General features: G+C 38.2%; 1 protein-coding gene across 6 annotated transcripts in view; it reads left to right on the top strand.

The window, feature by feature from the left end:
- The first annotated feature begins 774 nt into the window (after positions 1-774).
- Positions 775-12,628, top strand: part of DNAJC10 (DnaJ heat shock protein family (Hsp40) member C10) — a 49,764-nt gene continuing 37,910 nt past the window's right edge. Inside the window, exons 1-5 of one of the 6 annotated variants that reach the window (XM_082690208.1) lie at positions 775-1,879; positions 1,960-2,012; positions 2,729-3,066; positions 4,876-5,041; positions 6,311-6,361. In XM_082690208.1, the coding sequence (XP_082546334.1) occupies positions 2,863-3,066; positions 4,876-5,041; positions 6,311-6,361 (421 nt within the window). In that variant the 5' untranslated portion in view covers positions 775-1,879; positions 1,960-2,012; positions 2,729-2,862. Of the gene's footprint in view, positions 2,013-2,728; positions 3,067-4,875; positions 5,042-6,310; positions 6,362-12,628 lie in introns of all 6 variants that reach the window. The other 5 variants (XM_082690209.1, XM_082690207.1, XM_082690205.1 and 2 more) reach the window with 5 other exon arrangements.

Genomic DNA, 12,628 nt, shown 5'->3' with positions numbered 1-12,628 from the left:
GTCTATCACATATTTACCTCATTATACCCATTTTGCAGTTGAGGAATAGTCATTATGAGATTATTTGGAGGACTGAATTAATACATGTGTGCTTAGACCAGTTCCTGGCACATATTTACTATTATATTAGACTCTTCTAATATTTCTGCTTTTGTTAACCTACTTCCTCCTCCTTCTTGCAGTATATAGTAAGTTCAGCTATGGATTCCATACAGTCATCAGTTTTTTATAAGCTTACATTTGATTTACTACCCAAGAAATTCATACCAATTATGACTTATTTCATGTTAGGGTTAATGCTCTAAGCAGGTATCCTCATAATGTTATTTTTTTTTTCTTTTGATGATGGCAAATGTAGCTACTTCAACTGTTCTATGTTGCCGGAGATCAAAAATGCGGTTTTTGTACCATATCATTTAAATGTAAAAGTGAGAGAGAGAAATATGGCTAACTCCCTAGTTTCTAGGTTGGTTGACTAGGAAACCAGACAATACTGTAGAATCTTCAAATGTTTGTTCACACACACACACACACGCACACTTCTCGTTTCTCCCGTTTCCTTTTCATCCTGCCACTGTAATTAGTATCACTTTGGCCAACCTACCCTTCTCTCACAAAATTTCCCTTCTCTGCCACACCCACCCACCAACCAGAAACATGCTTCACGACGCTGCCTTCCCTTTAAGAACAGAGCTACACGGAAGTTGAACGCCTACTCTTGCCCTCTGGGTTTCTCCGTCGCCGTAGCAACTGGAGCAGGAAGGGGCGGGTTCCGTCTTCCTACGTCCGGCTCACGCCTGCGCCAGCCGCTTTGGTGGGGGGGGGGGGGGGGCGTTCTAGGGTTGAGCGGGTTTCTTAGGTCGGGGTTGGAGCCGGAGCCGGAGCCGGAGCCGGATTCCGCGCAGACGGCCACGTCAACCTAAACCTACACCGCCCTTCCCACCCTGCTGCCGTCGCACCCGCAGAGCCTGCCGCAGGTCCTCCCAGGCCGCGTCCTCCACGCCTTTCCCACAGTGCCCCGCGCCAGGCCCCGCCCCGGCTCGCCGTGGGGACCGGGGCGCGAGGAGCCGACTGGAGCTGCCGCGCTCGTTGCTGCCGGTGCGGCTTGTCCTCCCCCGTCCCGAGCGCGGCGGCCCGGCGGTCCGAGAGGGCGTGCTTCGTTCGCGCGCGCACAGCTTGCGCTCGGTCGGGTGGGGTCCGCCGCCGGGACTTGAGGATGGGGGAGTAGCTGCAGGAAGCGACCCCGCTACACCGAGGTGGGCATGGGCCGGGGCCCGGGGCTCAGCCGGAGCTGGCGGCGGCCTGGGCTCTCCAGGAAGGGCGAGAGAAATGCCTGTGCACCTCAATCTCCCTTTCCCTCTCCTCCGCCCCTGCGGCCGGCTTATTGTGTTCTCGCTCCCCATCTTTACCCGATTACCTACATCGTCACCCTCCTTCCGACCTCGGTTTCCCTGCTTTTAACTCCAGTTTCTCACTTAAACCTCAGCTACTCAAGCTCCTCTCTCCCATGTCCGGCCGGAGACTTCATACACCAGCAACACTTAATAGTTCCTTTCACGCAATGCGTCCCATCTTTCCCCTCTCCCGCATCCCATTCTGGAGTGATGGCAGCTAGAAAGCCTTCGTATTGCATTCTGCCTGCGGCTTCCACCTGTCCCCGAAGCTTGGCACTGATCGAGTAAGCCACACCCACGCTGAGAACGACCGCTAGGCAGGGAACACCACTTATCCCAAAGGGGTGTTTAGGAATATGTTCTCCTGCTCTCCAGTCTTGCTTTCTAGTCTGGGTATTTGTTACTCTCCATCACCATACTTTACAAAGGTATGTTTTGGTTGCATGAAAAGGAGGGGTTAGGAATGAGCCAAAGACCATTTGCAGGTAAGAAAGTTTAGAAATAGACCTTTAGAATTAAATGAAGAAAGGAAAAACTGAGAATGTTAAAGTTAGTTTTTTCAAAGCAGTTTGAGATCTTTTGTGATCTGATGAAGTGGAACTTATTTACCCTTTACAGGTGAGCATGTCAAAATAAGTGATTCCTTCTTTTCTGGGTTTTTTTTTTCTATTTTTATTTATCTCAAACGGAAACATTGCAATAAAATTACACTTCTAGGAGTTATTCTGCTATTTGTATAAAGTAGTCTCTATGTATAGTGTAAGCACTTTTTGAGAAAACTCAGGATAAAACGGCCATACCAAATATGTTGTCTCTTAAAACAATATAAATTCATGCCATTCTTGGGAGAATTATATGAAAAAAGACCCTGTATTTCCTTCTAGCCCCTCCAAAGGATATTTCCCATAAGTGAAATCTGATTAAAATGAAACCGATGTAGACTTAAGTGGCAAAAAAAAAAAAAAAAAAAAAATGTAGTTAAAAAGGAAATGATATTACAAAAGAGCAGTTCTTAAGCTAGATAGCAAAGGGAAGGAAACCGCTTTTTCCCAAGCTTGTGTTCTGGTGCTGATCAGAGCAAATAGTTGAATTTGTTTGTTTTTAAAAAGTGTTCTAGCTAGCTACAACTACATACTACCGTTTACCTTTTATCTCCTTTCTTGAGTAGTTTCACAAATTGGAGAGGGAAGCAGTGAAGGGGCCCCCAGAGGATAGAGTCTGGGTCCTCAACGGTGATTTGCCACTGAATGGAGACTATTACTGGTCATGTTATTTAATAGTGTTAGTACTATTTTTTAAAATGTATTTTTAACTACCTGGTTTCCTCTCTTTAGATTGACAATTTCATGATGCTTGATGCACTCTTGGAGTAATGTGAACAGAACTTCTCCAACTTGCATATTATATCAGCTGGAACCAGCGGTGTATTTTAATGTTCACTTAAATCAGAACTTGTATAAGAAAAAGAATGGAAGTCTGGTTAAATAAAAATGACTATGTCAGAGACTTGAAAAGGATCATTCTTTGTTTTCTAATAGTATATATGGCCGTTTTAGTGGGCACAGATCAGGATTTTTACAGTTTACTTGGAGTATCCAAAACTGCAAGCAGTAGAGAAATAAGACAAGCTTTCAAGAAATTGGCATTGAAGCTACATCCTGATAAAAACCCGGTAGGTAAAATTTTCTTTTTAAATATCTCTAATTAATGTATTTTAGTAAATTTTTGATACATATTTAAATTTAAATAAGTGCTCACATGGTTAAGAAAAATCATGTCAAAAATCACAGTTCAGTTTTTGTACTAAGAAGCAGCGAAATACTCTAGTTGAGAACAATGTGAAGGAATGTTGATACCAAAAATTTAATTCCCTCTTAATTTGAAAACTAATTTACAACAGGTCCATTACAGGTGTTAATTCCAAAGCCAACAAAAATGTTGTGGAGTAGTGTAAGTAGTTTTTTTAATAAAGTAAGTTAGGTAAGGGACACCTGGGTGGGATCAGTTGGTTAAACTTCTGCCTTTGGCTCAGATCAAGATCCCAGGGTCCTGGAATTGAGTCCCACATCTGGCTTCTTGCTTAATAGGGATCCTACTTCTCCCTCTGCCTGCTACTCTCCCTGCTTGTGCATGTTCTCTCTCTAACAAATACATAAAATCTTAAAAAAAAAAAAAAAGTAACAGAAAAATTATTTCCTTAGAACTGGAAAGGTTCTTGCTAAAAATGGCAGTAGGAGCTAGTAAGAACCAGGCTTCATCTTTCACTGTTTTCTCCCACATACAAATTCCAGACTAGAATCAGAAATTACTACAAATTAAAACTTAATAACAGCCAAAGCCAGTTAATTCCCATCATAAATATTTGATTATGTATTCAATAATGTCATTTTTTCAAAATAAAATGTTTTAATACTTAGAATATTTTTAGTAATTTCTGTAACTTTTTAATGAGATTCGGCTTATCAAGAAGAAAGGCATGGTTTATAATTTTCTATTTCCTCTGTAGAAGTTTTAAATAGAGTTATTTTATTTTCATTGCATACAGCTTAGCAGTAGAACTCTTGTTAGTTGGTTATCTTTCCTGAGATCTGCACTCTATTTAGAATTTTTATTTTTCTTATTTTTCTTTTAAAATTACAGAACATGATTTTTAAAGTTTCTGTATGAAAGATGGTAGTCTTTATAGCTAATTATTTTATAGCTAATTATTATTTAGATGAAAGCATTCCTTAGAAATCATTTCTGTGCAACAGTAACAAATGAGGAACATTTCTAATCCAGTTTTTTTTTTTTTTTTTAAAGATTTTATTTATTTATTTGACAGAGAGAAATCACAAGTAGTCAGAGAGGCAGGCAGAGAGAGAGAGGAGGAAGCAGGATCCCTGCTGAGCAGAGAGCCCGATGTGGGACTCGATCCCAGGACCCCGAGATCATGACCCGAGCTGAAGGCAGCGGCTTAACCACTGAGCCACCCAGGCGCCCTCTAATCCAGTTTTGAGTTTTACTCTGACACCAGTCCCATTTAATTATCTGGTGGATTGGGGCACATACCTTTTGTTTTTTGTTTTGGGGTGGTTTTTAGTTAATATTAAGTTGCTGTTGCCTCAAATGGAAAAATAACCAACAAATTTCTTTGTAATTGTTTTAGAGGTAGCATAATATTTACAAATTTTAATGTTTCTAAGGTTTAGTTTTTCTCAGTTGCATTTCTTAGAAGGAATGATATACTGTAAAACCGTATCTGTCAGCCTTTGGAGGCATCAATTATTTCTCTGTTACTTTCCTTATTCTTTTTTTTCTTTGGAAGATTGTAGTTCTTTAGAAATACTTTCTTATTTTAACCTGTGATAACACATTTCATGTCATCTCCTCCTTACTTTTTCTCCCAGAAATCTTTAAGATTAAATTAAATATTCATATAGGCTTTGAAGAGACTTGATCGCATACCTAAAACAAATGTTATATCTAATATTTTTAATAGAATAACCCAAACGCACATAGTGATTTTTTAAAAATAAATAGAGCATATGAAGTACTCAAAGATGAAGATCTGCGGAAAAAGTATGACAAATACGGAGAAAAGGGACTTGCAGATAATCAAGAAGGAGGCCAGTATGAAAGCTGGAATTATTATCGTTATGATTTTGGTAAGATGATATGATACTCTGTATGAAATATTGTTTTTATTTGAGTAAATTTTGAAAACTAATTTTGCTTTACTACTAAGCTTATGTAGTTATTATGTGTCACTTTTTTAATATAACATTGGAGCAGAATTCCAAAGGAGGGGAGGGGAAGTAAAATAAACACAGGTATCAAGGCAAGAGGGAGCATTCACTTACCCAGCATTTCTCTTCATTTTTCATTATCCTGAAATGCAGGCTAAGAACTGAGATATTCTTTTGTAGTAGACCACATAAATACTTTAAATTCATATTGGAGTATTTTTTTCTCTAGACTGACTTTTTTTTTTCCAAAATAGTATTTTCATTTATAATCACTGCAGTGCAGTAGGGTGTATCAGATGTCAGCAATCTATGTTTCACAGGCTAAATCTGGCCTGCCTCCTCCTTTTATAAATAGAGCTTTATTAATCATAGAATTATGAGACTATGATAAGTATGAGAGTAAAATCAGGCTCATTTATTTACATATTGTCTTTGGCTTCTTTCACTTTGGGGGCAGAGTTGAATAGCTATGACAGATACTATACATTCCACAAAGCCTATTTAACTGGCCTCTGCAGAAAAAGTTTGCTAACACCTGGTCTTTATCCATCACTAGTATTATTTTTATATTTCACATAGTAAGAAATTTTCTCACATTGATTTTAATTATGACAATTTATATTTACTAAATAAGTTGATCTCTATAAAAATTCTAAGACTATTAAAAAATATTTTAGTGATACCATTTATTTAAAAAAGCATGTAATCTGAGAAGGAAGTAAGGTCTGTAGTCGAGTTAAGAGTAACAGCTCGTGTCAATTTCCTAGTTTTGATATTTTATTAAAACTACATAAGTCACCATTAGGGGAAGCTAAGGGAAGGGTACATAGAGGTCTGCTATTTTTACAACTTCCTTTGAGTCTCTAATTATTACAAAATAAACAATTAAAAATAATAATAGAAATTTTCTGTGGAGATGAAATCATGGGAATATTAGGAACTTCTATGCACAACTATAAGAGTCCCTATCAGGAAATGGATTTTTTTTGTTTTTTATAACTCTTCAGAGGCATCACGAGTGGTATTATTTACTCTCCATTTTTGTCCGTTTGTTGCACATTCTTCAACTTTGAGATTTAGTATAGTAATCTGATTTTTGATGAATAAACAAGAGTAAGTAACCTGTTTTTCTGTGGTAATTTATTTTTATGATGAACTATTAATTTATAATTTTAACTTTTAAATTAGGTATTTATGATGATGATCCTGAAATCATAACACTGGATAGAAGAGAGTTTGGTAAGTTCATGATCATATGGTTTTCTAAAACTAATCCAAGACCATCTTTTACCTAAAACTCTTAAGGACAGATATATTTGAAATTTAGAATTTTTGTTGTTATTGTTGTTTTAACATAAAATCAGTATTTTTAACTTTTAAAATAAAATAGTTATTTTACTGGCAAAAATAGGTTTATTCAGGAATAGCAGAAAATTGTTACTCAGGACATGCAAGCTATGGTAAAACCATAGCAAATAAAAGGAACTTTTATCTTATGGAGAAGGAAGTTGGGAGAGGTTTTTCTGAATGAGAGTCCATTAGAGAAAAGCAAGAATTCAAAGTGATAACAGTTTCTTTAGCTGATTTGCAGGGGTAGTCAATTTCTTATAGAAGACTCAATGTCCATCTTTTCCTATTGTGGCCTGTAATTGATCGTTTTTAACTCTTGATGATTCTTTTGTTAGGATCTTCATTTGACAGTTCTTCCTGTAAGTGACTTTGAGTGGTGTGCCTCCCCTTTTCAACTTTCCCAGTCTACTTTAATGAGGTTGTTCCACATTTCCCCCTTTTTGGTCAAGATCTTTATCCAAAAGCATCTCTGATCAAGAGCCAGGATTTCTATATTTAATGGTTTTGTTCCTCAGTGCCAGGAAGGACCTTTTCTAGTCCACACATCCTACTTCAAGGAAAGTACGTAGTAGTTAGAAACCATTTATGGTCACATTTGAATAACAAGGAAGGTTAGGCATTTCTCATGTATAGTTCCTATTTATCAAGATTGTAAGCATTGGAGATCATCTCCTTACTGGGTATGTGATTTTTACAAAAGTTTGCCAGGCAACAAAATACAAAGCTTAAAATATATCGTGCAAAACAGAAGAAGTAACCTAAATCCAGATTTTATGAGGGTTCTAAACCAAGACCCTAGAACAGAAAGTAACTAACTGGGGCACCTGGGTGGCTCAGTGGGTTAAAGCCTCTGCCTTTGGCTCAGGTCATGATCTCAGGGTGTTGGGATCGAGCCCCTCATCGGGCTCTCGGCTCAGCAGGGAACCTGCTTCCTCCTCTGTGCCTGCCTGCCACTCTGCCTACTTGTGATCTCTCTCTGTCAAGTAAATAAAATCTTAAAAAAAAGAAGAAAAAGAAGAAAAAGTAACTAACTGAAAATATTTATTGGCACTTCCTCCAACAAAGGGGAGAAAGGTTCTCCCAACAGAAACAAACCCAGAGTTATGGATGCCTCTTGGAAGTCCCCACTTAGGTGGCTATGAAAGCCAATCAGTGAGTATTGCAAGAGCACACCGAATTTACAAAGTGCATTTGGGACAGTACAATGCAAGTATACGTGAAGCAATAGCTAATGAATTTGTTGCAAAAAATAACAAAACCTCAAAGATGTATTAAAACAATATTGTTATCTCAAAAGAACTTTTAGAAACAAATGTTATCTAACTATACAACCTGTAAGGTTGCAAATTCAGAGACCATGAATTTGGATAAGAGTTCCAGAGTCAGATAACACACCAGATGAAAGAAGGACTTGTGAATTTTCAACCTTCTAACCCTTCAGAAAAAAACCAAGTAAAGGATTAATTTGATCACAGGATCATGATCAAATTAATGATCATGGATCATGATCCATGATCACAAGATCAGGCTATTTCCAAAAAGCTGATCAAAAAAAGGGGTTTCCCCCTGTTGTAGAGGTTTGGAAAATGCAGACAAAGCCTTCCCTTCTCTCTCACATACAAAGAGGAAAAAGGGAAGTTGGATGTCTAAAAGCATTTATTAGGGGCTTTACTAGGTTTTTCTTTAAAGTCCCAAAAGCTGTGTCTATCCACTCTTTCCAAATAGCAGGGTCAGGTGTGTCCTTTTTTTTTTTTTTTTAAGTAAAGCATATAGAAGTTGAGCCAGAGGAATCCACTTTCAGCAGTGTCCAGTCAGTCCAAGAAAACCTTGCAATTAGAGATTAGCTTCCGAGTTGGTGGGGGGGGGGGGGAGTTCGGGATCCACTGAAGCCTACCTGAATTCAAAACGTAGCCCTTGCTCTGGCATAATACTTTTCTAAGAAATGTCAACCTGGTAAATGAATAGAGTGGCAGAACTAAGGAGATAAAGGTAGATATTTCTTAAAGACCCAAGACAAAAGGGAATAGGTTCAGAGCTAGGAAGCTTTTGAGGTTGATTAAAGACCCGCACTATTTGAACTATTTCAGTACTCTGGGGCAAGTTGACTTTATATAGCAGTGAGGTAGAGCAGAAAAACTATAGCTTTGGTGTTAGGGACAGGGAAAAACAAGTAGTTTTTCCAAGCTAATTAAGTGGGAAGATTGGGAAGATGCCTGGTAGTTCCTTGGATCCCTATCAGTGGGAATTAGGAAGGCATTGGAAAGGTGTCTAGAGGACTAAAGACATCTGAAATACTGAAGAGGGTAACAGTCTTTTATCCAATGTCCTGGCTCTTCTCAACAACAGCAGACACTAGGAGGTTTTGGTTTTGCTTAGCGGCTTTCATTTGCTGGGGTTGAAAATTAAGAATTTTAGTGGTTTGTCTTTCAGGTGACTCATTTAGGCTGTGAGCAGGCTGGTTTGCAAAATTTAATCTGTAGTGGACATAGTTTCCCATTTTGTCTTGGTTCTTTTAACTAAAAGAGACCCAGGTTCAGCTTGCTAATAAACATAAAGTTAAATGCTACCTGTGTGGATTCAGCATGCACAGTAAGATAATTTTCTTTAAAGATAATTTGAAGTTCATTGTAGTAATCATGAACAGGCTCATCAGGCTTTTTGTGCGCAAGCCTGAATTTTGTTCCAGGCAACAGGCTTAGGAAAGGTTGCTATAATTGCTCAGTGGAGGTTTATAGCCGAGTGTTCTAACATCTTGCCAAAAGTTCAGGGTCTGTTTCTCAGAATCCCTTTCAGGATGTTCTCCCTGGGCTGATTTCATCCAGCGTTTGGCCTGGCCCTCATGAACAAGCATGTAGACTAACTGAAAAATATCTGAGAGACCAGGTTGGTAAGTTTGAATAACTATGCGAAAATCTTCAGCAGACCTATGGGGGTCATCACTCACTTTAGGAAACTAACTATGGCTTGTAATTCAGCTTTAGTCCAGGGAACCTAAGAAATTTGGGGGTTTATTTGGATTCTCAGAAGTCTCTAATGGGGCAGGTTTAGTAGGTTCAGGAGAGATGGGAGCAGGGAGAGGTTCCAAATAACTCAGAGAAGTGCAGTTAGAAAATTCAAATGAGGTACCCAAGGGCCTGGAGGAGGTGGAGGTAGAAGTGTGTAGCAGGGAAGGAGGATGATGACAGTGGAGGTGGGGCCTGAGCGTGGGGGGCTGTACACATTCTGAGGTGAGATCGGGGAGGGGGAAGGAGCCCTAGGAAGCCTTTTAGCCTTTTTTTAATTGTTCACCTCATTTAGTATAAAAATTGTATTTTGCAGAGGCAATTTTAGGTTCCTGGTAAGATGCTTCAAAATACCAGGGAATACAGGCATCCCATTCAGTTTTGACAACTGTAGAGTCATGGCTATCCAGTTCAGTTTTGAGGAAAGTAAGTTTGGGGAGATCCAAAGTTCACCATAATGGTCACTGAAGTTCTAAAATTAAATTTAGTTAAGTGGGTCCATTTACTTAGAAATATGCATAAGGAAGGACCATAGTTTTTAAACATAAAACCAGCTGAAGTCCTAGAAGTACAGATACCCTCAAAGCATTTTGATGACTAGTACCCCATTTCTTAGAGCTTTTCTCCTAAAGCAAAAAGAAAAATTCCTAAACAGCACAGTTCCAGTAGGAATAGTCTGGTTCCAGAAGGAATCAGTCTAAAAGCCAGTATAGTCCCAACAAGAATAGTCCCTATAGAAAAGGTCTGGTCCCAAAAAAGGAGTTGAACCAAAGGCCAGTGCAGTTCCCACAGAAACAGTCTGGTTCCAAAGAAGAGTTGGACCAAAGGCCCAACGAGTACTCTCAAGAAGAGCAAAGCCTTAAAACAGATCCTGAATAAATCCTGGAGAGCTCAAAATGCAGAGAACAGAACTCAAAATCCAGGAAAAAAACCTAACCTCAGATTACAGAGTTGTAAGGAAGGAGTTAGCTCAGTTGACTCTGTGGGTGCCAGCATCTGCTGCTCACCTGTCTCATAGTTGTTGGGGTCCTGCCTGGAGCCCATGTCTGATCGCCAAATAATGTCAACCTGAAAACAGGATATTTTACCAGGAAAAGAAAGGGTTTATTCAAGAATAGCAGGGAATTACAGTTTGGGACTTGCAAGGTAGGGCAAAAACATAGGCAAGTCTAACAAACAGCAGAGAGGAATGTTACTTTATGGGGAAAAAGGAGGAAATTGGGAAGGGTTGTTCTGAATGAAAATCCATTGGAGGAAAGCAAGAGTTCACAGTGACAACAGTTTAATTGGCAGATCTACAGACTATAATTGATCATTCTTTTCTGTTAATAATGATTCTGTCGGGGTTTATAATTGACAGTTCTTACTGTAATTGATGCTGAGAGGTATGGCTTCTCATTCCAGCCTCCAACTCTAGTGAAGTTTCATTTTATTACTTTTCATCAATACACTGTGGATTAAATAATGTTCTGTGCAGAATGTTGGGCAGTATACTTTTTTCTAAAACATTAATATTTTCTGCAGAGTAAATGTGTCAGTATGTACACAAGAAAGAAAAAGAAAGAATGATAAGTGGCCCCAGAACAGTTCAGGACAGGTTTGGATGCCATGAGAGCTTGCTGCAAACTTACGTATAAATTCCCAATTTTGGAGCTTTTGGATTTCAGAGTTTTAGTTAACTGTGGTTATTTTGGAAACAGATTTACTTTGACTTTCATTTTTGTGAAAATGGATGTAAAAATAACAGTTCTATTAAAATCTTCCATTGCATTTTAGAAACTCTAAACTATTGGATTAGATTCTTACTTTCAAAGGCTGTGCAGATGTATAAAATAGGTTTAGTCTTTCTATTTCAAATAAATATTTTACCTCAAATTTCAATTTTATTTTGTTCTATTATCTCATTTGATTTAGAAAATAAAAATAGCATACTAGCTGCAAAAAATAATGCATATAGTGTTTCTCACACATCATCATTATCAAAGATGTCTAATAGTCGCTTGATTTTGAATAGTTTCTTCTGACCAAGAACTGCACTTATTTTCTCTATCCTGTTGGTGAGCCTAGGCCTACAAAGATATTCAGTGCATTTTGTCAATAGTCCTATACATGAGCACTTGAACAAGTTCTTAAAATAAAAAGGTGTGTCTTCTATACAAAGAAAATTGGAAAAATTTGATTTTTTTTTTTTTTTGGATTTTTGGTAGACAAAAATGGTACTCCTATCACAAGCTAGAGAATCATAACTCCACTGAATGTAGTTATATGAACCTATAGCTTTCCTCTATGGCTCTTATTACCTCTCATCAGCTAGTTTGCCAGTGAGTGTTTGGGGACCAGTAGGGCAGAAAAGTGGAATTAGAGATAGAATTGGAAGAACTGAACAGAACTTGAAAACTGACCAATTAAATGGGGTAACCCAGAATGAGAGATTTTCCTGATGGTTATATTGCATATGGGTTCAAACATTTTCAGGTGTGTCATTATGGAACAGTTATTAAAAACTGCTAATAATTCATGTACAACCCCCAAAGAGTAGTTAAAAATGCAGCCACAAAACCTTAGACGTCATTTTTCGGAAATAATAAGCTAATACTGATAGGTTCAGTGCATAGTTGGCACCATGGCATCTGATCTCTGAAGGTACTCTGTAACTGGGCTGAAGCAAGCTGCTCCAGATGTTTTAATTGAAGAAGCTGAAGCAAGATAGTATCAATTTGTACTTGTGTAAATATGACATTGACCTACTTGGTTGTGTATTTCTTTCTATTACTGGTTATTTCTGTTGTTGTATAACTATGCATATAATTGCAAAGATATTTTAAAATTATGTTGTTCTCTTTTCCCAGAGAGGAGTTACGCTTTCTTCTGGCTGAGGTCACTAACAACCTCAGATCAGTTTTATCCAGAGACTGAAATGATTCAAAAGCCAAGCTTTGGATTTTGAGAGGACTGGTCACTTTCCAGTTTATCTTTATTTAGAGGACCCTTTCTTAGATTTGCCCTGTACTCTATTTTTGTCCCTCTAGCCTCATGAATGTATTGAAAGTTCTGCTCACTTTCTTGCCAGTCAACTACCTTTTTTTGAAAATGCCGGCGTTGTGATTTTCATCTCCTTCCATGCTTTGGCCCTCTAGTTCTTTACTATATTGGT

This window comes from Mustela nivalis, assembly GCF_964662115.1.
Source record: "Mustela nivalis genome assembly, chromosome: 11".
Taxonomy (NCBI): Eukaryota; Metazoa; Chordata; class Mammalia; order Carnivora; family Mustelidae; genus Mustela; species Mustela nivalis.
This window is presented reverse-complemented; position numbering and strand designations above follow the sequence as displayed.